This window comes from Jatropha curcas, chromosome 11 (genome assembly GCF_041381405.1).
Source record: "Jatropha curcas cultivar XTBG-Jc1 chromosome 11, XTBG_Jcur_1.0, whole genome shotgun sequence".
NCBI classification, from domain to species: Eukaryota; Viridiplantae; Streptophyta; class Magnoliopsida; order Malpighiales; family Euphorbiaceae; genus Jatropha; species Jatropha curcas.
The window spans coordinates 3,002,636-3,029,076 of NC_143161.1; the positions used below are offsets into that span (position 1 = coordinate 3,002,636).

Consider the following 26,441-nt stretch of genomic DNA (forward strand, 5'->3'; position numbering starts at 1 on the left):
GATCTGCATTTCTGTATCATATAGAAGATTGCTGGTTCATTTGGATGTCTTAGTTATTCTACTGTAATGTTGCTTATAGGAAATATGTCCTTCTGTGAAAAATATCCTTCTGTTGGATTCTGAAGGAAAACGCATAGCTGTTAAATACTATTCAGATGATTGGCCGACTAACAATTCCAAGGAAGCTTTTGAGAAATCAGTGTTTACCAAGACTCAGAAGACTAATGCTCGCACTGAAGGTAAGCAATCAGTATTGTTTTTATACGACAATTATGGCTTTTTCTTGCATTTGTTCAGTTGTGTGTCTGTGTTGCAAGATTCTTTTGATCAAGTGGACATTCCCCTTTTTATGTACTCATCTAGGGTTTTGCTGTGGCTATTTAGTGTCAATATTAGATGGTGATATTATCTTTACTCTGTTTTTTCAACACTCGCTAGTTTCATAAGAGTGATAAAAGACCAAGGATTAGCTGTTACATGAGAATTTATGATAGTGTTACCTGTCTTTGGTACTAATGTCTTTGTCTTTCTTTTGGTGAAGATAGCCCCGCTTGCGGGGGGTTGTTTTTTTTTTGGGGGGGGGGGGGGGGGGGGGGGGGGAGGATGTATTAATGTTAAATTCAGTAATTAGGTTATTTAATTTTGAAATTAAGGTCATCATGTCATCTAATTTGTAAAAATCAGTTGTTTTTGTATTATTCAGTTTTACTGTGAATGACATCTCTTTGTTGATGAATGTATAGGATAGATATTCTCTGTGCTGCATACTTTGTTTAGCCTGTGATTCTTACTAGTTTTGTGTTAACATGTTGTTACTCCATGTACAGCGGAGATAACTATGCTTGAGAATAGCATTATTATTTACAAGTTTGTTCAAGATCTTCACTTTTTTGTTACTGGGAGTGAGGATGAAAATGAGCTCATCTTAGCCAATGTTCTTCAGGGTTTTTTTGATGCAGTAGGCCTTCTCCTAAGGTTTTATCACTAGCCTCTCATCACATCTCTGCAGTTAAAATACTGTCAGGATAAATTAGCACCTGTTATACTCTTTGAATTTGACATATGTTTACATTCCTTGTTTTAGAGGCAATGTGGACAAGAAAGAGGCACTTGAGAATCTAGATCTAATTCTGTTGTGCCTTGATGAAATTGTGGACGGAGGGTATGCAGTGCTCTTTTCCATGACTATATTATTTATTTGCTTCCTTGATTTGAGATTTATAGTTTGCTTTTTTACTTCCATGATAGCGAAAGGTGTCCTTGTGTTTAAAATTTTGACATAACTAAACTATGTCATAAGAGATTTTTCACAAATGAGAATAAGTTTAAACACATAACCCTCTAAGTTCATTGAATTTCTAGCAATTTGTTCCAAGTCTTGTTTTTTCTGGAAAATGTATGTAAATTCCTCACTAATATAATATTAAATCATACTCATCTTAAGAGATAAAGAACTATGAATGTTGATGCAGACTAGTGAAATGTTTTCCTGAGTTCCGAGCGATATTTGGCTCTATTTCACTTCCTCAGTTCCCAAAGAAGCATTCCTTATTACACTAATATTAAAACTTTTATGTATTTGTGTGCAGTATTATTCTGGAAACTGATGCAAATGTCATTGCTGGGAAGGTAGCAAGTAATAGTATGGACGCAGGAGCTCCATTGTCTGAACAGGTTATGTCAATTTGGGTAGTTAATAAAATAGATAACCCTTTGTACAATATGAAATGCTAAAGTTTTTCCTTCTTTGCAGACACTAACTCAAGCACTAGCAACGGCACGTGAACATTTGACAAGATCTCTTCTTAAATGAAAACTTGTAACAGCCAAAAGAGAGGGGCAAAGAGATTTCTTATATTTCTAGTTTTAGGTGTTCAATTTTATATCTGTAGATGACGGGAAAGCTCCCATTTTTCTCATGACTGGGTCTTTTTTTTTTTTTTTTTTTTCTTTTTTTCGTAAAAAAAAATTGTAGACCGACCTTATTGAAGCATTGAATCAAAGCATATTGATTTAAAAGCTCAAAAATAAAGTGCAGCTAATGAACTATAAAAAAAAAATGAATGAAACTACTTGTCGTTTAGAGGATTAAAGTAAAAATTTTGTATGTTAATTTAGAATGGTGTTTCTTCCTGATGGACTTGGGGCCTCGCTCAGCCTGTTCTTAAAATAATTAGGTTTGACTAAAATTTTTAATTTCTATTCCATCTATTCAGCTAAGTTGTGGAAAGTGTATGAATTATAGGGATTAATATGTTTTGTTAATTTTACAAAATAATTCAACTTGAATACTTCTGCTATCACACTAAAATATGCTGAATCAATTCGGATAGTTAAGCGCAACATAAAATTTTATTTTTTAAAAGAAATGCGACATAAAATTAATAAATTAATCAAAGAGTTCTTCAAAAAAAAAAAAAAAAGAAAAAAAGAAAAAACAAAACTCGCGTCCCCATATACTAGCGGGCTACAATTTTACGATTACGACACAGCAAAAGGCTCATAAATTTGCGTCTCGCAAACGCTAAGATCTACAACCAAACGGGCATTTACAAATTACAGTCACTCTTTGGAGTAGCAAACGGATTCTCAAATCCATAAACAACCAGACTTTGTTGTCGATCATTGCTCAAATCAATGGTAAGTTTTTTTTTTTTACTTACTATGCCAAATTAGGGTTTACTTTTTGTTTATTTTGCTTAACTCCAGCTTTTCATGAAATGATTCCTGAGAATTCCGGTCTCTAACTGAGATTTATTTATAAAATTGAGGTTGGGTTTATGTAGCACGGTGAACTGATAACACTGTGGTTTTAGAAACGTTTTTGGGTACTATCAGGTTTATGTGTTTGGTTCAAATTGTTGATTGCGTGTAGCAGTAGCAGGAAGTCAGTTTTCTAGTTATGTCAAATTCTTGAAACAAAATATCTGCATTGAAGTTCTTCAAAGTTGTGCTCTTTTGTTGCTGATAGTGAAATTGTACCCCTTCTGGTTGGGCGCAATAGAACTCTTAAATTGTGTTTTTTGTTGGACTACTTGAGCTCATTTGGTGACTAGGAATTGGGATCCTATAGTTGGTTCCTAATGTTGTGTGGATTTGGCGCAGTTTTAACTATCACTGTTATATTTCTTTCATTTCTTTTAGTTTTTTAGTTTGCTTCTCGGAATACTTTGTCGAAACAGTTTGCATCTACTAATTGTTATTCTTATACTTGATATTAGGCTGATCCCGAGTTAGAAGCAATTCGCCAGAGGAGAATGCAGGAGCTCATGGCTCAGCGTGGCATGGTAATCACAATTCATTCCTTGTGTACGCATATTTGGCTTCCTCTTTATGATCATAAGATTATTCACATATATATAAAATGATCAGGGAAATCAGCAAAGCTCTGAACAACAGAAGGCTCAGGATGAGGCAAAGAGGTTAGTTTGTGAATTAATTGTTTCATTCTGCAGGTTTTTCTTTGCAGGTTAGGGTTTTCTTGGGTACCATTTCCTTATCTTTTTTGGTCTCATCTTGGAAAATGAAAATGGATGACTGTCCTATTTTTCCTTTGTCATGTTGTTTACTTTTGATTGATTTTTGTTCTACAAAGTGGTACAATCTTTGTTCTGAAAATTAAGAAAACAATGTTTCACATGTTGAGTTTTTTCCTGTTGATTAATAGCAGATTGAAAAACAAGAATACAAAATTAATTCAGAGAACAGTTTTTGATTTTAAAAAAAAATGTAAAAAGCAGGTCTGTAAGACCTTACATTGCAATCATATATATACGAAATGAATTTTCTGCCCGACTAAAGCATTTGATATAGGGAGGCTGAGGAGCGGAGGCAATTGATGCTTAGTCAGATTCTATCTGCTGAGGCACGTGAAAGAAGTAAGTTCACATCTGAAATTATGATTCTAAGCTGCATGAGTGAACATCCACTTTATCTTTCAGTTGTTAGTATGGATTGCCGTAAATATGTTATTTTATTATTGCATTTTTGAAAAAATGTTTCAACACTTTGATCTCATGGTAATGGAGGTAACTTGTTATTTGGTGTTGTAGTCTGTATTTGTGAAGTAATATAGTTGTATCATGTTCGTGTCAGAACATTATGTATTAAGTTATCATCTATATGGTTAAGAAGGTTGGGCTGGTCGTGTTTAGAATCCTTAAGAGTATGAGAAACAAAACTCTCTTTATTAACATCGGTAGGGAAAACTTCAGAATACATTTTTTCCCCTTCAAATTTTCTTTAGGCACCTACTGTCGGTATTCATTAGCTTGAGTTTCACCAACTTTTCAAAATCTCGGGTCAAAAATAATCTTGGGTCACATATTTTTGGACAAGTGATTCTAAATATTTGTACAAATTGTTATTCTGAATTTCAGATCATGCAATAACTCTTTGTAAATTAGCCATCCACGTGTGAGATGTTAAAGCTGTTTTAGTGATTGCAAAAAAATAATGCTTGGCAATGTAAAGTCAAATGCATGGTTAAGAACGCAAAAAGCGTAAAAGCAACATTAGCTAGCCATGTACAGATGCTTTTGCAATTCTGCAGCAGAGACTAATTACTCTGTTAAGAGCAAAAATATACCTCTGTTTACTCTCCTTTAGTCATGTACAGTTTTATGACTGATTCTGCTCTCTTTGCTATGACACAATATCTGCAGTTGCCCGAATTGCTTTAGTTAAACCTGAGAAAGCAAGGGGTGTTGAAGACGTTATACTGAGAGCTGCTCAAATGGGTCAGATAGTTGAGAAGGTATAAAATGGAGTTACATTGCAGTTTGGTGCGCTTTAGTTCACGTGTATTATAGTTGGGTAATGATGGTCTTCCCTTTGCATGTCACTCAAAACTTGACCATACTTGTTTAATCTATTTGTAGGTTTCTGAAGAGAAGCTCATTTCATTACTGGAACAGATTAACAACCAAACAACTAAACAGACAAAAGTCACAGTACGTCATGCAACTTTCTTTTTTGGTATTTTGCCTGCTTGCACAACAGTTTTTTTGATCCTCTGCATACTCTTATGATTCTACAGATCCAGAGGCGGCGGAGTGTTCTGGAGGATGATGATTAAACTCCTATGTAACTTATGCTTTACCAGTGATGCAGAGCTTTTTTATTTTTCTTTTCTTTTTTTTTTTTTTGGGTTGCCTATCATGGACAAAACCCTGAGGGCTGAGGGTTGACATATACTGACTGCAATTATATTCCCTGTGGCTTTGTGATCTGAAATCCTTCATCTATCTATATCATGTAGTTCTATGGCTTGAGTAATAAATCTGGATACCTTTCACAGCTACCTAGTTTGGCATTTGTTTTAAAATTGAAAGTGAGAAAAAAAAAAAAGGTGTTTTCTGACTTGGAATTGGCTATGTGATTGAAGATTTGGGCTGAAATTAACATTACTATGATTGCAGCCAGCTATACAAATTAGAAGTTTGCTTTCTGGCATATTCTTTTTTGACTTCCTACACAAATATGATAGGATTAGCTAATTTATAGCTGTTTCGATTGACAGGAAAACTGTTTCCCTTTTGTCCATGGTAAATTTCTGTCGTTTGTTGATGTTTAGCTGAAAATGACTATCAAATGGTCAATTTATCTCTAGTATTTGGTCTACTTGTACTTGATTAATCATAACTTCTATTGCTAAATGCTTAGTCTTTAATCTTTACCATTTTCCTTGGAAATTCATTTTTCTAATCATCTTGGATTTTTGTTAATTTTTTAAAAATTCATTAATAGGTCAAATGAATAAAAATTCATTAACACGTCAAACTAACACAGTGCGGTAAACAGAGCATGAAAAGTGGAAAACCTTTTTTTTTTTTTTTATTTAAATTAATATTATGAGAATAAATAATTATTCGCTGAATTATTAAAAGAGACCGCCTGATTGGGCATGTATATTTTGGCTTCAAAATCTAATAATGAAGAAGGTGGCGTCACTTTCACATGTGTTGGTTCAATCCGATAAAAAACCCAACGGTGCCCTGATTACAATGAAGGCTTGTGTGGTCACGCGCTTCCGTCAATTGAGTTAACAATCCTCACATCCCCTCCGCTCCAGTTTAGCTTCCCTCATGCCGTTTACCTCTCCAACTGCAAAAGACCGAATCATACTCCTTCGTCTTTCCCTCTCTCCCTCTCAAAAACTCACGCGCGCATACACACTCCGCCTCTCTTTCTATATGTACTAGTTTTATTTTCTTTGAACCTCTATTGCTTCCATTCTTGGATTCTTGTTTTTCTGTCTCTTTCAGTTCTTGGATTCTTGGATTCTTCCTTTTGCTTTCTTTGATATGGATAAAGAGCCGTTACTTCCATTTCAAAGTCCTCGAAGAAAAACGCCACCCCATCTAGCAACACTGCTTTCCTCTCTGCCTGAGCATGATGAAGTTTCTCTCCCTCTCCCTATTACTCCATCAAACCTTAAAGAACGCCTTATTTTTGGCCCTGCTGTCTCTTCTTCCCCTAGAGACACTTCTCCAATTGTTGACGCTTTGACACTCTCTCAGCGCTCACCAAAATCTTCGTCTTCCAATCAAGAATTTAGTGCAATTATCCCAGAATCACTGCAACAGTCTTGGTTGATTGACCCCAATTATTCATGGAGAAAGACTAATCTCCACAGGTCTAAAACAGCGCCAGCTATGGCTGTGATTAACGATAGTAGCCATCCTCCATTAACCAAGCCTCCGTTTGGCGAGTCTCAATCAATAATTCGGCAAGCTTTTATTCTATTGGTATTATATTTGTCTTCTGGTGTGGTAATATATTGGTTTAACCGTGAAAATTTCGTTGCAAATGAAACGCATCCAGTTGTTGATGCTTTGTATTTTTGTATTGTCACAATGTGCACCATCGGATATGGGGATATCACCCCAAATAGCACTTCCACTAAATTATTTTCTATATTGTTTGTGTTGGTTGGATTTGGATTCATTGATATTCTGCTTTCTGGGATGGTAAGTTATGTGCTTGATTTGCAAGAGAATTATCTATTGAGGAATGTTCAGAGAGGAAACGACAGAGATGCTGCCGGCTCTGTTATAATTGATGTGAAGAAAGGGAGAATGAGGATAAGGATGAAGGTCGCATTGGCATTATGTGTAGTGGTTTTGTGTATTGGAATTGGTGTTGGCGTTATGCATTTTGTGGAGAGACTTGGCTGGTTAGATTCACTGTATCTCTCTGTTATGTCAGTTACAACTGTTGGTTATGGTGATAGAGCATTCACATCATTGCCAGGTCGTGTATTTGCTTCCATTTGGTTGCTTGTGTCTACACTTGCAGTGGCTCGAGCATTTTTATATTTGGCTGAGGCAAGAGTGGATAAACGGCATAGGAGGATGGCAAAATGGGTACTTGGTCAAAACATGACTGTTTCCGAGTTTCTTGCTGCAGATATTGACCAAAATGGCTTTGTAAGGTATGCTTTTTTCATAATATTTCAACACATTTCAATCCTGCAAATATTTTTGTTTTGTGTTGACAATGAGGAATTTGAGTTTATCGTTCATCGAAAAGAAATAGAATTTAGTACCAGAAAGCCTAGAGGAATTTATCACTTTCTATGAAAATGTGGTCTGATATTTCTTCATTTATAAATGAACGAATAAGATAGAATAAGATATGATTTATGGGATGATAATATGCTCGTTGATTTAGAAAATGTGTAATAGATGTCTACATATGGCCCATTTATTATATTTTCCATGAGAAGTGGTGCACTTTCAGAGCTATTGCTTGCATGAGATATTGTGTGGAGATTATCTTTGATTGCAAGTATCTGATTCTATTCAAACTATATAATGCTCATTAACCTCTTATAGTCTTCAAGCACAATCAAAACATTAAAAAAACTAGAAACAAATTCAAATTTAAACAAATGAAATGTAAAATTTCTAGTAAATTATGAACACACACACACACACACACACACACACACACATAGAGAGAGAGAGAGAGAGAGAGAGAGAGAGAGAGAGAGAGAGAGAGAGATGAGAAAATAAAAGATAGATGAAGTAAAATTTTATGATTGCCTCTTTTCTCTTACTCATCCCTTCTCATATATATATATATATAGATAGATAGATCTTATAGTATATTGTATATTCAGGAATTCTCTACTTAGATTTTTTTTTTTTTTTCACTATATCTATATGTATTAAAGAAAAATATGGAAATTGATTTAGCAGAGTTGGCTTTAAGTCTATAAGGAATCTCTGCATATATCCTTCTGTTTTCAATCAAGTCATATGTGCAATCTTCTGTTACTGACCAATTTTTAGTTTCAGGGTTTTTGTCTAAGTCTTGAAAGTTCTGAGTCTCTAAATAGTGTTTTCTGCTGTGCTTTGAGGATTGTTGAAAAATAAAATAATTCAGTGGAATTAAACCAGAACTAGTAGCAATTTTCTTGAATTAGGTCTTGTTCAATATCTCTTCATTTAGCTTACTTTCCTATTCTAAAATTCCCTCCTTTCATCTTGCTTTCCTGTTCCAGTTTCTGGGGTACATCAGTAAGATTCTCCTTTTAGGAACCTTTGAAATTCTGATTCCTACTTTGAGCCTTTCACACCTTATGTACTGACAGTATGCCTAATTCTCTTTTCGAAGAAAATCTCTTTCTTTATTGAAGAAAATTTCATAATAAGATTTAGCAATCAGTCCACTGATTTTGCATACAAGATTTCTTGATTCTATAATTCTGTACCTATACACCTCCATGAAATATCTCTTTCACATTTTTAGTGAGGTGGGAACCCGAAGCTTATATATCTTTGGTGCTTGGAAATACATGGGAGGTTGATGCACCAACTTCAATATCTTGGTTTTTGAATGAATGTTTGGGTATAATATCGTTTTAATTGAATGATAAATTTTCAAAATTTGTTTTGATTAGTGGATTAAGGCAATGCAATCTCATAGGGGGACTAGAATGTTTTATTAGGAAAGCCTTTCACACCAACTTCTTCAAGCTTATGATGCTTATTGTATAGTTCTCTGCAAACTCAGTAATACTAGCAAATACAGCTTATTGTTTTCCCCTGCATTTGAATCACATTAGGTAAAACTTAATTTGTCACAGTGGAGGTGCAGAAGCCACCCATTCATTATACTTCCCTAGCATTTTTCCCATTTGGACTTTCAAGCCCTCCTGTCTAGATTCTATATAATTTGTAATACATATGCTCTAAATCCAATTAACAAGCAATTCTATATATTTTATTCCTACACTGGGACATAACCCTTTAGCCAAGAAAATTGTGGATGATACTTAAATGTTATTTACTCTAGATATGGGAATTATGAAGTAATGGCAACATGATGAAGTTTTGCCATGCTGGAAACTCTCAACTTCTCAACACGCTCTGTATCATGGCAAATTAATTCCCATCCCTCATCCTTGTGGGTAATTATTCCCAATATGACCTCACCTTGTCCTGGCCCTACCATTCTGTATCTTACCCCCTATTCACCTAAAATTGAGTCATTTTGGACTATTTTTCTCAAACCCAAAATTATAAAGTCCATAGACAATAGTTGATAAACAGTACCTAGTTGAAAGTTGGGAGAAAGCTGTACCTATTTGAGGCCAATATGCATCAAAACAAAATCAAAGAAACAAAATGGTCTTCCTCTTTTCTCCTCCGCTCAGGATTTATCTCAGGTCCAAAAAAGATGCCATTTTTTCCCAAATTTGGTGCAGATATCCTAGTAAGAAGGAACTTGTTTTAGAAGCAAGCAGTAAGTTTCAAAAGCAAGAGGGGCAAAGTGCGAGTTTATAACCTTGTGGGATTTTTGTTGTATTCCCTGTTGACAACCATGTGAAGATAATGTTGATATTTTGAGAAATTTTTATATAGAACTTTCAAAATTCATATAGTTATCTAGGAGTATTCAATGGAAACACCAATTTCCCAATACATGTTTAGTTGTATACTTGGTAAGTATGGCGACTCCCAGTAGGTTTTAAGTGGGTGCCCTGAAAATTATTTTACATATTAATAGGATGGCATTAACTGTAGGCTCTCCATCATTGTAGTATAATTTCTGTTTAATAATCATAAGAAGATGGATTATAATATTGCCTCTCGAAAGAGATAAGAAATCATTACTTTTCCTAATCATGTTTGCCACTAGCTGTCAACAAAAATGCTGACTTTAATTGGTACTCATTATACACAAATACTGGCCTTGATGTCTTGTTCTGATTATTGGTTTTCTGGTTTTTAGAACGTCTGTCTCTGTTCTCGCATCATCCCTTTATATCATTATCATTTTCTTTATCTGAATTCTATTACATTATCAGAAATTTAGAATTTTCTTTGCAATCTTATGTGTTATTTATATCTGGAACCATCTTGCCGATTACTAATGTTGGTTTTGTTTGTTTAGTAAATCAGAATATGTGATATACAAGCTCAAGGAGATGGGAAAGGTTTCAGATAAAGATATTTTGCAGATATGCCTGAAGTTTGACAAGCTAGATATAGGAAACTGTGGGAAGATAAGTCTTGCTGATCTGATGGAAAGTAACCATTGATGCGCAAGTGCCCTCGAAATAGTATTCAGTGGTAATACTGGAGCATGAGAATGTTACAGGACGATGAATTTAAGGACTAGTTAAGGTTCTAATTCAATAGACAATGGTCTCTAAAATGAATTTTGGAACTGAATATCTGATATTCTTCGTCATATCCATTCTGACCTATCCAATCAGTTTGGCATCTTGTAAGATGAAAGAACCTCATAGACAGAATACTTCATAGTTCGGTTGCCTGTCAAATTGCAGAAACCAGTCAAATGCCAAAGGCTTTTGCAGTTTTCAGCAACTTGGCTATCTAGCAATCGTGATACTGGTTGGTTGACAAAAAGGTTTCGATGAATGGATCATGCTCACTGGTCCTTAGCATTGGGATATTGGATTAACTCTTCAGCAGATGCCAAGTGATAAAGCTGAGTTATTGTATAAATATGCCTGTTCATGTTTTGCTTGTGAAGTTCTCTGTGGCTTTACAGGATGAATATAAATTGCATGAAATGAAGGTGGGTTCTCCCTCACACATATATATATATATATATATATGGGATATTTCCCTCATCATGTGCGTGTATACGTCTAATAACCATCAACTTCAACCTTATCCTTAAATATAAACAATTGAAATTTTCTTTCTTGCACACATGGAACCATCTCACGTGGGATAGGACCCACTCCAACCCCTGTGAGATGGTCCACTGGACCTCCATCTAAGTAAGGATTACTTGCGTGGGATTAGTAGCTTGATAACTCATAAACCAATAATGGTCTCTGGTGATTTTAACCTAAAATACAAAAAATGTCCCTACAAGTATCTGAAGTCTAGAATTGGGAACCACAGCGGGACTGAGAACTATGTCTTTCAATGGATTTTTTTAATGATCAAGAACCTTCTTTTTTTTTCTTCCACAATTATTCTCTGATAATGGTCTGAGTTTTCTTGCCCAGCTTTCTTTGGTGGCTGTCATTCTTGATTCAGTGGATGGTCTTTGTTCTTGATCTTTAATGGCAAAAGTGCCCTATGTAGCCAAAAGTAGCTATAATCCAGAAGGAGAAGGACTAGTTGCCCATACAATAGTAGAGTTGACAAGAATCATGTGCGTGATACTAGGAAAATTGTGTGAACACTTTCTACTCTTGAAAGGCTGCTTCCCACTTTTTTCTAAACAAATTCAAGCCTGCAATTTTCAACAAACCTAGCTATATGCTCAACTCAGTAAAAATAGAATGGAACCAGTCAAATTCTACATTCCAGGTCAAGTCCACCTTCTCTTCCATTTTTTTTAGCGAAGTTGCTTATATACATTCCTTCAAAGCTTTAATAATATCACTCTTTTTGTGATCTAGAAGCAGTTTTAGGTTACCTTAAGACAGACAGAGTCTATTATTTTCATAACTTCCATGAAAGTATACATTCAAAAGCTATTTTGTAGTATCAAAGATCAAAGCAATCATTTTTCATATCTAGTGGACACTTTTAGTGAACTTTGGATTTTACATCTAAGGGCACTAATTATCCTTGTTCATTCTTATAACCCCATTTTCAAAATCTAGGAGCACAATCCCAATATTTAAGCTCTTTTACTTTTAAGGGTAAAAACAAAAATTACTTGAACCCAAAAATTAAGGGGGTGGAAGACAAAATTAACAAGTGCATACCTAGTCACCCTTACTCTAAATAATTCAACTTTAAGAATAATCAAACACACTTTTGAATTCAAGTGAAGCTTGACTAAGTGAGCTAAGGGGCTAAGACAATTAATGATTTTTAGTATATGGAGTTTACCAAAAAGGAGAAAGGGACTATAAATAATTAAAAACCATATTTGGGGCATGGCCAAGTCAACTTCCCTATTGCAACTTGTGACAGTTGATGACTTAACCCAACATTCAACAAAGTAATAATTTGGTTCCTATAAAAAAAGAAATGGTAAAAAGGATGAAAAAGAAAAGGAAAAAAGAAAAAAAAAAAAAAAAAAAAAAAGGAACTTCTCTTTCACCATCCTCTTCTTTGCTAAGTTAATAAACAATGGATGGGGTGGGACACATTATTAGAAAACTCAAGTTAGAAATATAAAATAGAACAAATAGTACTAGGAATGAGTCAAAAGAATTTGTGACATAAGAGAGGATCTAAGCCTTTGAAAACCTTTCACACTTGATGTTTCATGTTATGTTATGCTTCAAACAATTAAAGAGATAAAAGACATATACATATCTTACAAGTTGGTTATGTTTGCTTATATTTTAAATTTGTTACAATAATTGGGTCTTGAACACTTTGATATCATTGACCTATTTGGAATAGATTCCAATTTCCAAGTGGAGTGGATAGTGAATAGTGATTAGTCATGTTGACTTTTACTTTCAAATCTATAGAAAATGCATTCTGTCAAGTTTAAAAAAAGAGGGTTATTATAAGGTGATGATGATGATATTTTGGCTGCATTTGAGAAGAAAATGAAAAAGAAACTTTGATTACTATACTTTCAATGTATGTGCATTATGATAATTTTTTATGCTCTATATATTTGATTTTATGCTTGTAAAAGAGGCAAGAACTAGTGAATTACACTATAAAACCATGATCAAATTCATTTGGTTTAACTTAAGGTTTGTCTAATTTCTCTTTTTACAGGCGAAAGGTAACCCATTTGGTAGCATTGATGGTTTCTCTTTTATTCCCTCTGTCCTAAAATATGAGTCGTTTTTAGATGATTATGTTATCGCAAAATCTAGGAGAGTTAATCGATTCTGACTTATTTTTTAAAACAGACGGAGTAATATCTTTTTCATCTTTAATAAACCCCAATATGCAATTCACATTGGACCTTGAAGAAAATTAACATTAGCTATTCAACAACTATTGACAATGAGAATGAGAATGTTAATTACTTCTTAATTACATAATTATCACTCAATATCAAGTTATTTTTTACCATCTTTCTTGATTAAGCCTTAATAATATGCTTGTGATGAACAAGTAAACTATTGGGAAATCATTCCATTCTTGATATATAAATTTTTTTTTTTTTTTTTTTTGTCAAATATGAGATAGATATATAGTCAAGAGAGAATCTAATTTAATAATTAATAATAAACATAACCCATGTGATGGCATTATGAAAATGATAAATAGGGATATTTAAAATCAACTTATCAATTTAAGGCCCTACTTGACTAACAACATCACTTTTTGATAACCTACCAGCATTATTTAGTAAACACTATCATCATTAATATGACCACTATTACTAATACTAATTTCCACATTTTTACATTTATTTCTTAAGAATTAATTAAAAAATATTAAAGAGTTTTTCTTCTTCAAGTTACCCTCTTCAAAATTTAGCCCAATGAATGTATTTAGCCAATCTATTTGTGCCACTTCCACTTTATATTTAAGCCCCAAAACCTATTCATTGCTAACCATTTATCTAATTTTGGTTTCATATAAATAGTGAAAGTTATTAAAAAACAAAAGCTCAATATCAAAACTCTTAATCTTTTTTTTTTTTGGTATTATAATTATTTATTTCCCATTGAACGATTTTAAGACGCACTTTTTAAAAATATTATTCTCACGGTATTTTCAATAACAATGAATTTTAACTGATATCTTTATTAACTGAACTGATAGTTCACGTTGAATAGAATTGATTGGTTAACTAAGTATTTATAACAGAACATAATGCTTACTGAACCAATGTTTAATTTGTAATTTGGGTTAATTAACACATACATTACTATACTTTGAATGTGATAGAGGGAGGGGAGGGTAGGGTAGATGGTCCTTAAATTAGGAGTAACCAATACAAAATGACCTACAAATTGAGTCTATATCCAAAAGATTCTTTTTCATTGTTCCCACCTAACAAAAAACCTGCCCCTCTTCTATGTTGATAGCGACAAGCAATAACAATAACACATAGACCATACTTTATGTCACATATAATGGACACAACTCAACTTATTAAAGTCAACAATTTCATACTCTTTTCTTAATTTATTTTTTTTTCTTAATTAGAGTCGTCTATCTTAAGCAACTACCCATCTAAATAACCAACCATTTCATATTCCATTATCTCTTTAACATTATATATAATTTTTTTTATCCATTATAAGATGTAATAGACCGAAATAATATTTAAAAAACAAAAAGAATGGACTAATATTATTAGCTACAAAAATTAAAATAAGATTATGGGTAATAATAAAAAATAATTTTTTCTTATCAATCAGTCTAACTTCAATAGCCTATTAAATTAGTAAAAATTTTATAATCGAGACGTTTCGATTTCAAAAATTCTTGAAAATACAGGATAATCGTTCCATACGTGATTATATAATTAGTTATATGTTTACATTTTTAGCTTTCCAAATCATCCTATCAAACACAAGATTAATTTTCTTAATTGGAAGTCTTAATCATACAATTTAATTAATTAACTACTCCGTATAATATATTATATGTTAGGACAAGTGATATACGCATGACGTAAGAGTGGCTTTTTTATGCGTCATTTTTTTTTTTCTGAAAAATTAAGTGATCCAAGCTAAAGTTTAGATTAGTCGAGAGAAATTTTCTTAATTTTCTAAGAAGAGAAAATAAAACTAAAAGTGTTTTGATTACCTTTTCGAAGAAGACGACTGTTTTCTGATCAGCCTCAACAAGAAAAGCTTAGCCATAATGAGTCTTTCTACTTTTCATTCACTGAAAGTGATTAATTAGTTGGGGTTAGGACCAAAAAAAGGCTCAATTTTCAATCTTTATGTAGTTTATATCCAATAATTATCGGAGGGTTAGATAGTAGGAGTAGACTGCCAACTTTATTTATAAAATTAGAAATTAAAATTAAAAAAAAGCGCATTTGAAGATTTTATTCCTGTATTATTTATGGTTCGTGTGTGAACACTGATTAATAAAAACATTTATATTCAAAGAATTTCGTTAATAGAAAAATATAAAATATCCGATATTTTAGTAAAAATATAAAATATCCGATATAAAATATAAAAACATTTAATAAAAACACTGATTATACTATACCTGAGCTTCTATTCATTCAGCTTACCCTTTTTTATCATATACGTGCTATGTATATCCATTTATGGTGATTCCCATTATCTTCAGACCATTTGGTAAAAAAAGGAAAAAAAAAAAAAATTACTAGTCTATATTTTTTATTAATTTATTTCAATTATGCCCCCACATGTTGTTAGTGAACAAGTTACAAGTTAAGGTAGGTAGATGTCACAAAAAAAAAGCAGCAGATAAAATGCACCTATACATGTATGCCTATGAATATGATCAATCGTTGCAATGACAGAAAAGGGTCAAAAAGTTCATCTTTCTATTACCATCGAAACGCCAAGAAAAGAAAAAGTCATTTAATTTGGTAATTAACAAAAATTTAATAATCTACGTGAACTATAATATAATAAGCTTGTTTTGTTCTCCCCGATGAAGTTATCTCAGTCCTTCTTTGTGGGCTATGACACAATGGTTGAGTAGCATGTAGATAGATTCATCTTCATAAGCTTATAATTAGCCACAAATCACGGTGGGGCACTTAGGTTTTTGGAAACAATTAATCTAATTAGGGCTACCCTTTATTTTATTTTATTTTATTTTTTTATGTATTCAAACCTTATTTCTAAGGACTGACTGGGGTTTAGTTACGTTTAAAACCCTTCAACCCTCCCTGCAAATATGTTTAGTACAGTTCAAATTCGAAAGTTTTTTCCACATGTTCAATTTACTTTGTCAACCGAGTCACAATCCATAGGTTTACCCTTTACTTTATCAGTATAATACTGGGTAATTTCAATTATTTAGTGTTATTATTTCCTTTTAAATGAAATGAAAATGTGAATTTGATATATAAAATTTGATTAATATGTATTTAGTTTTTGATACTGATAAAACATTACTTGTATACATATTTATAGATCTTCAACACTTTTATACAAACAAGACATTAAAATAGTAGATTTACGTAGCGGTCGAAATAAAGACACATTTAGTTATTAATTTTAATTTCGTTGAATGATTAATGCTAATATATTTAATACTGTTTATGACTATATATTTATATAGGATTTAATTGCCAAAAAGCGTATATTAAAAATGGAAGTCATCCTCTTTAATAACAAGCTCAAATTTTGTTTAATTACAAACAATCTTTTTCTTCTTTGATTTTTCAAAAGTTTAATGTTGATGATAAATGCGATTTGATATGCTCCTTTCGTTCCGGGATATAAATTGCTTTAAAGGAATTATTTTTATTCAAAATATAAATTATTTTAAATATTTTAAAAAGTAATGGATGATATTATTTCGATTTTACCTTATTTACATTAATTTTGAAATAAAAAATAATTTAAGAAAAATAATAATTGCTTAATAGAGGGAGGATGTGTCAAATTTCAGTGAAAAGGATCTCTTGAAATGCGTGTTAATTTGAGACAGCAAAAGTTATAATGTATTCGTATGCTAGCAAGCCACGTATAATAGTCGGCATTGCTTTGGCTACCACTACAGAAATTTATGTACCTAAAATTGAACAATACCCCAACTACAAAAATTTTAAATGATGGTCGGACTAGAAAAAAAGAAATAGTCAATACTGATTTAAATTTTTTCTGATTCCGATTCAATAAATCATAATTATATAATAAAGATATTTAATTTCAAAGTTAAGTGGTCAATAATAGATTTTGATTGTTTGTTTGATAAAATTAAAAGGTATTAATTGCCTCGAATTACGGAGGATAAGGTTTTTGACTCTCTTACTACATGTGTTTTTAGAGATCAAATTTATATTCTCGCTATGGTAACTTACCACTTCAATTAATACGCAAGTTCTTGCTAAACATAGATTAAATTCAAACGTCATTGATATTTGAAAATTATATTAAATGAATCGAAATAACATTCTAAACTGTATAATCAAAATAATTTATTTTTTATTTTATTTTATTTTATTTCTTATAAGAAATTAGGAATATTGTTTGACTATATTTTTGTATCACATTAGCAAAACATGTGAGGGAATATTGACCAATATTTAAAAACGATTTTTTGGTGAAAGAAAGAATAATTTTTTGTCCCTAACATAAGCAAGTGGGACTAATATCTCTATAATACAATTTCTCTTCTTTCCCATAGTGTAAAAGGAAAGAGCAAATTGGGATCCAATGAAAAATTGGGACCAAATACGCCAGTAAAATCCAAGAGGCGGAGGCCCAAAGCCAATAAAACGATGACGTTGGCTCCCCATCAGCAAGACAGAAAAAGCGGCAGAGCGTCTCCCACGTGCCTGAGTCATATGTCGGCTACGGTCAAATGCCGGTGCCAATATCGACACGTGTAAGCCTGATATTCCCATAGCTCTTTAATAGTTAACTTTGAATCTTTGACCCAGTTAGAAAAACACCCACCCTCTCTCATCATAAGGGGGACCTCGTGACTGACTATCACCGGTTACTGTTAGTCTTCGCTGACTTATCTCTTCCTATTCAAATCTTCATTTCACTTTCTCTCCATCCGCGTGTTTCTCACTCCCCCATTCGCATTTTTACCTCATATTAAAAATTTTACATATTTTTTTCATTTACATTCTTTCAAACAAAATTAAATATTTTTAATAGTATTGCTTAAGCAGTCTTATCGGTCAATTTTATTTATTTTATTAATTAAACATATATTCCTTATTCCCAGTAAAGTCAAAGGAAATTACAAAATTTTACATTATTTGTTTTGGTGGAATGAGTCCAATTGTCAACAATTTTTTATTTTTTATTGGTTGATTAATTAATAACCCTCTAGAAACAGTTGAAGTAAAATAAGGGCATAAATATTAAACATTTAAAATGTTGAAAAACAATTTAGACTTTAGAATAAAAAGTAACGATCATTACACATTTTGAAATGCTTTTGATTATATTACGTTATATTTCATTATGCTCGTCAAATATTATGTTAATTTTATTTTTATTTTTTTAATTTTATCTCATAATTAAACACATAATTGTCATTCTTATTCATATAATATTCATTTTGAATGATCGAAATATTGATCTCATGATCGTGCAAAAAAATTAAAATTTAATAATAAATTACAGATAAAATCTAATTTTAAAATAAAAAATATTATTTAATATTAGCGACAAATTACTATTAAATTACAGATAAAATTATTAATTTCATTTATTTTTGTATTTTAAGTTAGATTAATTAATACAAGAAAAAATTAATAAGAAATAGACAAAAAAAAAAAAAAAAAAGTGATGAAGGGAGAGTAGAAATAGTGAAATTGATATAAAGATGGGCAGTAACTAGTAAGATTGGAAAATGGATGTCTCCACATGAGAAGGCACTTTTTGCTCTTCTAATTGGAAGCTGTTTTGTCAACTTTCTTTATAAAGTGGTATTAGCTAAACTTTTACTATACTCTCATCCTTAAAACCTAATTAATTAATAAAAAAATCCTTAATTTTTATATAATTTCTATTTTATATATTTAATTATTATTATATATGTAAAACCCCAGACAAGTTACTGAGCATATATATACACCCTTGAACTAAAAGTCTAACACAAAACCAACACAAAAATCCAAACCCTTCTTCTTCTCTTCTTCTCTTCTTCTTCTTCTTCTTCTTCTACTTCTGTGTTCTCTCATTTTCCATGTCTGATGAACACAGAGACCTTTACTATCACGCGCCTTACCATGAAGATCATTGCGATAAGCCTTCTTCAATTATTGGTTCTTCATCAACTAGTTATGGGTTTGACCCTTATATGAGCTTTACTGAGTGCTTACAACATGGATCCATGGATTATAACTCTCTTGCGAAAGCTTTTGGTATGTCGCCCTCTTCTTCTGAAGTGTTTTCTTCCGTAGAAGGCAACAATAATAATCTAAAGCCTGTGGAAATTGGAGGAGATTTTGGTGGTGGAGGCAACAATAATACTAGTACTGAAAATCCAGTCACCCCAAATTCTTCAGTTTCTTTCTCTTCAAGTGAGGCTGGTGGTGAAGAAGATTCTGGAAAGATCAAGAAAGAGATAAGCCCACCAAAAGGGTCTGAAGAGAGTGCAGAATGCTCCAAGAAAGAGTAAGTTCTTGTTCTTTCATGTTTTAATTGGAGATATAAAAAAATTCTCCTGTGCCTTCACTAACAAGATTGAACTGTCTTGCTCTTTACATGGTATAGGAGCCTTTAATAATTCTTGAGCTTTCAGATTGAGCTATTATTTCTTTGATATTAGATTTGGATGATTAATCTTTTATTTTCTTTTTAAGAATATAGATATATGATTTTATGATTAAAATTAACAGAGGCAAGGCAAAGAAGAAAGGAGAGAAACGGCAAAGAGAGCCAAGATTTGCCTTCATGACTAAGAGTGAAGTTGATCATCTAGAAGATGGGTATAGATGGAGAAAATATGGACAAAAGGCTGTTAAGAATAGTCCTTATCCAAGGTATGAATTTCCCTTTTTTTTTGGTTTTTGTGGGTTTCTTGCACCTAAATCATTTACCTACGTAGTGAAGAAAATGTGAACGCTCTCTTCAAGAACTTGATGTCACAAATAATAAATATCTTCCATTGACTATATATAATTTTGCATTAGCCAAAGGTCAAGAAAGAAATCAAAAGATTAAATTGGAATATTAAGTTTACTCTTTTCTTGTTCTTACTTTGTTCAAAAAACTAATTACCTATAATTCCCATTGCAGGAGCTACTATAGGTGCACTACTCAAAAATGTACTGTCAAGAAAAGAGTAGAGAGGTCATTTCAAGATCCATCAATTGTAATCACAACATATGAAGGGCAACATAATCATCCAATCCCCGCGACGCTTCGAGGAAATGCAGCTGCTATGTTCTCACATTCCATGCTTACACCAACTCCTATGGCTACTGGACCTACCTTCCCCCACGAATTTCTGGTTCAAATGCCTCATTTAAGCAACCAAGTTGTTGGTGCAAGCTCCATGTATCAACAAAGTGTCATCAACAACCAACATCTTCACCAGTATCAGGTTCCTCATGACTATGGACTTTTGCAAGACATGGTCCCTCCTATGTTCTTCAAACAAGAGCCATGAAAAAGTTTAAGTCCCAGTTTCTCATTTGTACATATATATATATATACTCTAATTACTTTGTTTTTCTTTTTCAATTTTCATCTTTCCTGACTTCTTAATGAGCTAGCTAGGTTACATATGTTACTATAGTGCTTCTTCTCTTCTTGATTTTATTTAACACCCACTTCAGTTATATTTCTAGAAGTGGTTCAATTCCCTTCTTAATTAGATCATCAGAGGGTGATTTGCTTGAGAGATGCTATAGAAAAATCAATGGGAAATTAAAGTTTTAGAATCCAAGAAGATGAGGTCTTGCAAAAACCTAGCTTTAGGAGGATTTCATGTGCTTGTACCGCAAAATGCACTCCCACATTGGAGGCTTTCATATTGTATGGGAATTTAAGATCTTTCAGAGGATTTTATTTATCTTTCTTTTTTCTTTCTCTCTTTCTGTATATATATAATGGAAGAATTTTTCTCTCTTATTCTTTTATTACATAAAATCAAATATATCCAAGAAAAAAAAAAAGGAAAAAGAAAATCGTACATATCCAAATGAGAAACCTAGCTAATGATATTTTCTTTCTTCCAAAAATTAACAAAAAGAAATTAATTGCTCAATGCCGTTTTCGCCTAATGAAACAAAACAAATGTCTAAAAATGCTTTTTGTGGAAAATGCAAGATATTTTATAATTACGGTCAGCTTGGAATTATTTTTTGAATGCATATTACATGTGGGGTTTATATATATATATATATATATATATATAATGCTCTCTTCAATTATAGAGAAAAGAAATGCAGAAAATTTTGACTGCCTCTCCTCGCGGGACAGTTGAATGCTGCTTAGTCTTTGAGCTAAACTGATATGCATAAAGAAAACAGAAAATTTTATCAGAAAGTCTAAAGAATATAATCATTTAAAGCTTCAGCAATTGGCTTTCCCAAGTTTTTATATTGACTGAAAAAAAAAAAAAAATAAAGGTTAGAATTTTGCATGTCCACACATATATATACATGTAAATTAGGGTTTGTTCCTGGTCCCAGCGGGTTTCTTGACCAATATAATCCAGTAATGGAAACATGGGTTGAGACCTAATCCACCCCTAATTAGAAAAAAATGTGGGATTTTCTAGATTTTCTAAATTTAATAAATTAATTTAATCTGTTTTTATAGAATTAATTTTAATTTTCTTAGATTTGAAGCAAACATAGTTTTCAAGTTCATGGTTATTTTTTTAGTTGGGTTAAAAGTGCCTGTCTAATACTGGTTTCATGGAGTGATTAGAGAATCTATCATATTAATCATAAATGTACTAATTAGGTAATTGGGATGATTAGTATGAGGTCACCTGCCCTTAATTATAGATCAATTAATTAAAATTAATTTCATTCAAATAATATTATTCCATGGTCCAAACACAGTCAATAAGATGGATACTAACATTGGGTGCTGATGATGATCAAGAATTAATATAAATATTTGTTTATTTTCATGGAAAAACATTAGAATGTGCATGTGTTGGCATATAACTAATATATATATATATATATAATTAATAATTAATTTCTACAACGTAACATTGACCAAATTATTTTTAGTTACTATTTTTTTTTTTGTTTTATTTATTTATTTTTGTATGTGCTTTGTGTGGGAAACATCAAGGCTAGTACTCTCTTTATATATATAATAAAAATCTTAATTAAACAATATTATTAGTCAGTATCAAATTACCTAACAAACTATATATGATAGGAAAAGAACAAGCTAGAAATAAGCCCCAAGCATCAAGTAATTGCCAAACAAACATTGCTTTGGCACTCAATTGCCAAACCTTGAAAAGCATCTATCTAGCTATTCTATTCACATCCCCATGACTTGATGCTTTGACCACACAATACTTATAGAAAATCACACTATTTTAATCTTCTTCTGTTAAGTTTTTTTTCCCTTTCATTAATATGCTTGGTGAAAAATTAAATTCACAAGATTAATTAGTTCATGGTTAAAAACCTTATTGTGATGTGTTTGGTTTATAAGTAAAAGTAAAAAGAATGAAAAAAAGAAATGTAATTAACAAACTTAAACATGGTTGGGTCAATGAAAATAGATTAATGCATCTTCAAGCGTACCGAGGGCTTTACATGAAAATCAATTTGACTCGACTATGGGTCTGTTTAGTAAAATTAGTTGTTTTATTAGTGTTTATATTATTAGTTGTTTGAGTAGTTTTTTCACAAAATACTAAAAGCTAAACATTATGCAAGTTAACATTTTGTAAAACGCTATTTTAACCTAATATTATAAAAAATTAACATTTAATTGTTAAAAGCTATTTAAAAACTATTGCCGAACACAACCGACAATATGATCTACCGTAGAAAAAGGTTTAATGATATTCTCAATTCTCCTATAACTAGTTTTACTTTTTGTAATTTTTTTGATAATTATTATTTAGGAATGTTAATTTGAATAATGTAATTTAAATATAGATGTAAAAAAAAAAAAAAAAGGGAAATTATATTTATCGTGTTTCTCTAGAATTTGCTTCCTAAAACAAGAAAAGAAAACTATAATCCATCTTTTTGAAGAATAAATCAGTCAAAGAGTTCATATTTCATTGTCATGAGTGGTCTCTTACACCTATTAATTGCTTGAAAATTCAGTGTATATTACACTAATAATACAAACAGCTGACTCACATTGCTATCTTCAACGGTAGGCCATACTAATCCAATCCTACACCATATGCCATCAAATTCGATTTTGATTTAAATTTTCCTCTTCCTCTACAGTTTGGTAATTTTGCATTAAACATTAAGTTAGCAAGAAATGAAAGACATGAAACCCAAATAAAAAACATGGTCTGCTGAGCAATTTGCTTGTCAGCTGTCACCCCACCTACATGTCCTTTTTGTCCTATTTAATTAAAATTATTATGCCTTTTTGGCCCAAAACGTTGCTATTAATTCAACTTTATAAGAAAATAAAATTTAAAATTACATTACAATAATTATAATTATTAATGTTGATTTTGATTAATTTGTAATTACATTACAAACTGTCGGGCTTTGAAAACGTGGCGTGGATCTCTTGTACATGTTAGGCAAATATATCATCACATGCACAAGAATATTACTTTTGTTAGTCAATGAATCTCACATGAGGCCATTTTTAAATTCTTCCTGCTATTATTATTGTTTGTTTTTTTTTTTAAATGATTATTATTATTATTATTATTTGTTGTGTAGATTGTGCATGCTTTTTATATTGAAATATTTAAATGATTGATGTTATAATGTATTTTTTTTTTATTAATTTTATTGATTCTTGAAATTGACAGAAATTAGCATATCATTGATTAAATTGAATTGAATATTTTTTTTAGTTTGCTTTTCAATTCCTTTCCATATATATCTACATTCTAAATTATAATTAAAAAAAAAAATCTTTGAGATGTAATTTTTGAGATGGAGAGTGCATACGTGTGTTGCTTTGTTTGTTTTGTTTTCTAAGAAAGATTACATATAGGTATTTTGTCTATATATTATAAGTGATAATGAAAGGAACTTTGACCATAAAAGTACATTCCACTTGAGAAGATCTAAAACAATTTTACACTTTGCATAAATAACCTTTATAAAAAGTAATTTCTTTTACAAGGTTTTTTATTAGGTATATCTATATTGGGATTATTAACCTAGAAAGGGTTTTTGTTCACATGATGCACATTGAAGCTAATCTATTGTCTTTTTAGGAATGAATTTTGTCGAATTTTCTTTTCACGTGTTTGTTGAGTAGTCAGTTAAATGGAACTAAAGTTAAAAAGAAAAAAAAAAAAAAAACATTTCCTTAGTAAATAAAATTATTATTCAAATTTGAGAAATTATCTATTTTCTCCCCCTAAAAGTCAAAAATTATACGTTATTCCATTAAATTTCAACTTTTAATTTCATACTCATTGATGATATATACATAACAAAATACTTTTGAACCAAATAAAACCAGGATTGCTTTAAGGGAAGTATACTCGGCCTTAGTTGTCTATATTCGAGAGCAGTGGGCTTTGTATTGTGGTTATATTCAGCTCTTTTTAAGTTTTTTTCCAAATCCGAAAGCCCAGCCCAAGGCATAAAACCTTGACCCATACTTTAATAATGGGCCTCTTCGCCTCGTTAAACGACTAAGCCGTTTGTTTGCAATGTTAACCATCTGTCGCTCATGTCGTTCGTTGATAAGCGGATGACTGCCGCTTAACATTCACAAACAGCAACATTCTGTTCTGTGTCCAATTAATGACTTGTCCTTCTGTTGAGATATGTCGTTGTTTCGTTCGTCCAATCACGTGTCGCTCGCTTTTTGTTTCTCTTAAAAGCGACAAGCATGTTTCAATGACCGAACGCCAACCACCAGACTCCATTCATTCATGCCCAGATATATCTAAAATCAAACGGCACCAGAAAATTGCATTATCCAGTTGGATTATGTCTCTGTCATCTCTCCAAAAGTAGTAGCAGTAGGTACTGGCTTGTCGCTGTTATCAAGTCATGTATTTATAAATTATAATGAAGTTGATAGACATTAGTTTAGGCAGCAGAAACGACAATCCATTTATTGTTAATCATGTGAAGAAGTGTATAACCAAAGGATTAGGCCGTTGCTTATCTTGTACTCTTATTTCTCAACTTCGAAGCTTAAGCAATAAGAGAGATCCACCATGCATGTTCACACCAAAATCGAACCAAATATGTTAAAATACCAAACCAAACCGGTTTACTTGGTTCACTTGGGTTAATCAAAACATGCTTAGCTCTAATGCTGGCTGGCTGGTTTTCTTGCAAAAATTAAACATCATTGGTGTATTTATAGTCTTACTATTTGGGAGGGTTTTGTGTTTTGCATTATCTTCATATGTGTTGATATGATTGGAGTAAGTTTTATTAGGTAATATTCTTAATAATATATATATATATATATTTTTTTTTTTTGCATATGTATCTTTATACTTAAGTTAAAGGTGGTATTCAGATAAAACCCTCGTAAACATTAATGATTTTATATTTTAAACTTCTTATCTGGCAGATAAAGTCTAATTAGTTTAATAAAAAGAATGTAAATGTTAAATATATATATATTTTTTAAGACCAATTATTGACAAAATTATATATAAAATGCATATAGTTGAATTAATACTAGTTCGGTATGAGTTTGGGTTTAACATTTTCCTTTTCCATTTCAACCCCATTTCTTTTGATTATTGTAAGGAAGAAAGACTAAAATGATTGCGGCGATCATTTAGGGGAATGGAATATCTAGCGAGACACATATCCATCGTACGTGCGTCCAAAGAAGGAATTAGACTTCTCAGTCTTGCAATCATTCTAATTTTGGACAAATTTTTTTTTTTTTTAAAAAAAAAAATAGCAAATTCCATGGATTTGTATGAGAATCTATTTTTTCCATTTTCTTTAATCTTTTAAAAATATGGCAATTATGAGGATTTGCATATTAATAAAAACCGAGTTTTTCAATTTTAAAAGTTTTAGGATAACTCAAAAAGAAACTTTTTATGTCAATTATACATTTTTAATTATTGACAAATTAAAGGTTATTTACAAGAAGAAGTTAAAAATAGTGAAACACATGTTAACTATAATAAAAAAAAATTCATTAAAAGGAAATTTGCTATTAATCATAGTAATTCTATTTTTCTTTAAAAAAAACAATCTTAGTAATTGCATTTGATTAGCCAATATATATTAATGTTATTAATTCATTTAACTTGGTAACT

General features: G+C 31.5%; 4 protein-coding genes across 4 annotated transcripts; all 4 read left to right on the plus strand.

Moving 5' to 3' along the window:
* The first annotated feature begins 54 nt into the window (after positions 1-54).
* On the plus strand, positions 55-2,032 carry LOC105633955 (coatomer subunit zeta-2). The gene is made up of 5 exons (XM_037638998.2): positions 55-239; positions 828-975; positions 1,085-1,162; positions 1,590-1,674; positions 1,754-2,032. The coding sequence occupies exons 2-5, from the start codon at positions 839-841 to the stop codon at positions 1,811-1,813; spliced, it is 360 nt and encodes a 119-aa protein (XP_037494926.2). The 5' UTR covers positions 55-239; positions 828-838; the 3' UTR covers positions 1,814-2,032.
* A 413-nt stretch (positions 2,033-2,445) lies between these two features.
* LOC105633956 (double-stranded DNA-binding family protein) lies at positions 2,446-5,302 on the plus strand. The gene is made up of 7 exons (XM_012216661.4): positions 2,446-2,640; positions 3,222-3,287; positions 3,373-3,422; positions 3,814-3,878; positions 4,665-4,756; positions 4,881-4,952; positions 5,039-5,302. The coding sequence occupies exons 1-7, from the start codon at positions 2,638-2,640 to the stop codon at positions 5,075-5,077; spliced, it is 387 nt and encodes a 128-aa protein (XP_012072051.1). The 5' UTR covers positions 2,446-2,637; the 3' UTR covers positions 5,078-5,302.
* A 652-nt stretch (positions 5,303-5,954) lies between these two features.
* LOC105633957 (two-pore potassium channel 3) lies at positions 5,955-11,190 on the plus strand. The gene is made up of 2 exons (XM_012216663.4): positions 5,955-7,435; positions 10,405-11,190. The coding sequence occupies exons 1-2, from the start codon at positions 6,306-6,308 to the stop codon at positions 10,550-10,552; spliced, it is 1,278 nt and encodes a 425-aa protein (XP_012072053.1). The 5' UTR covers positions 5,955-6,305; the 3' UTR covers positions 10,553-11,190.
* Positions 11,191-19,136: 7,946 nt separating this feature from the next.
* Positions 19,137-21,074, plus strand: LOC105633958 (WRKY transcription factor 28). Its single transcript, XM_012216664.4, has 3 exons — positions 19,137-19,672; positions 19,897-20,040; positions 20,297-21,074. The coding sequence occupies exons 1-3, from the start codon at positions 19,242-19,244 to the stop codon at positions 20,667-20,669; spliced, it is 948 nt and encodes a 315-aa protein (XP_012072054.1). The 5' UTR covers positions 19,137-19,241; the 3' UTR covers positions 20,670-21,074.
* The last annotated feature ends 5,367 nt before the right edge of the window (positions 21,075-26,441 follow it).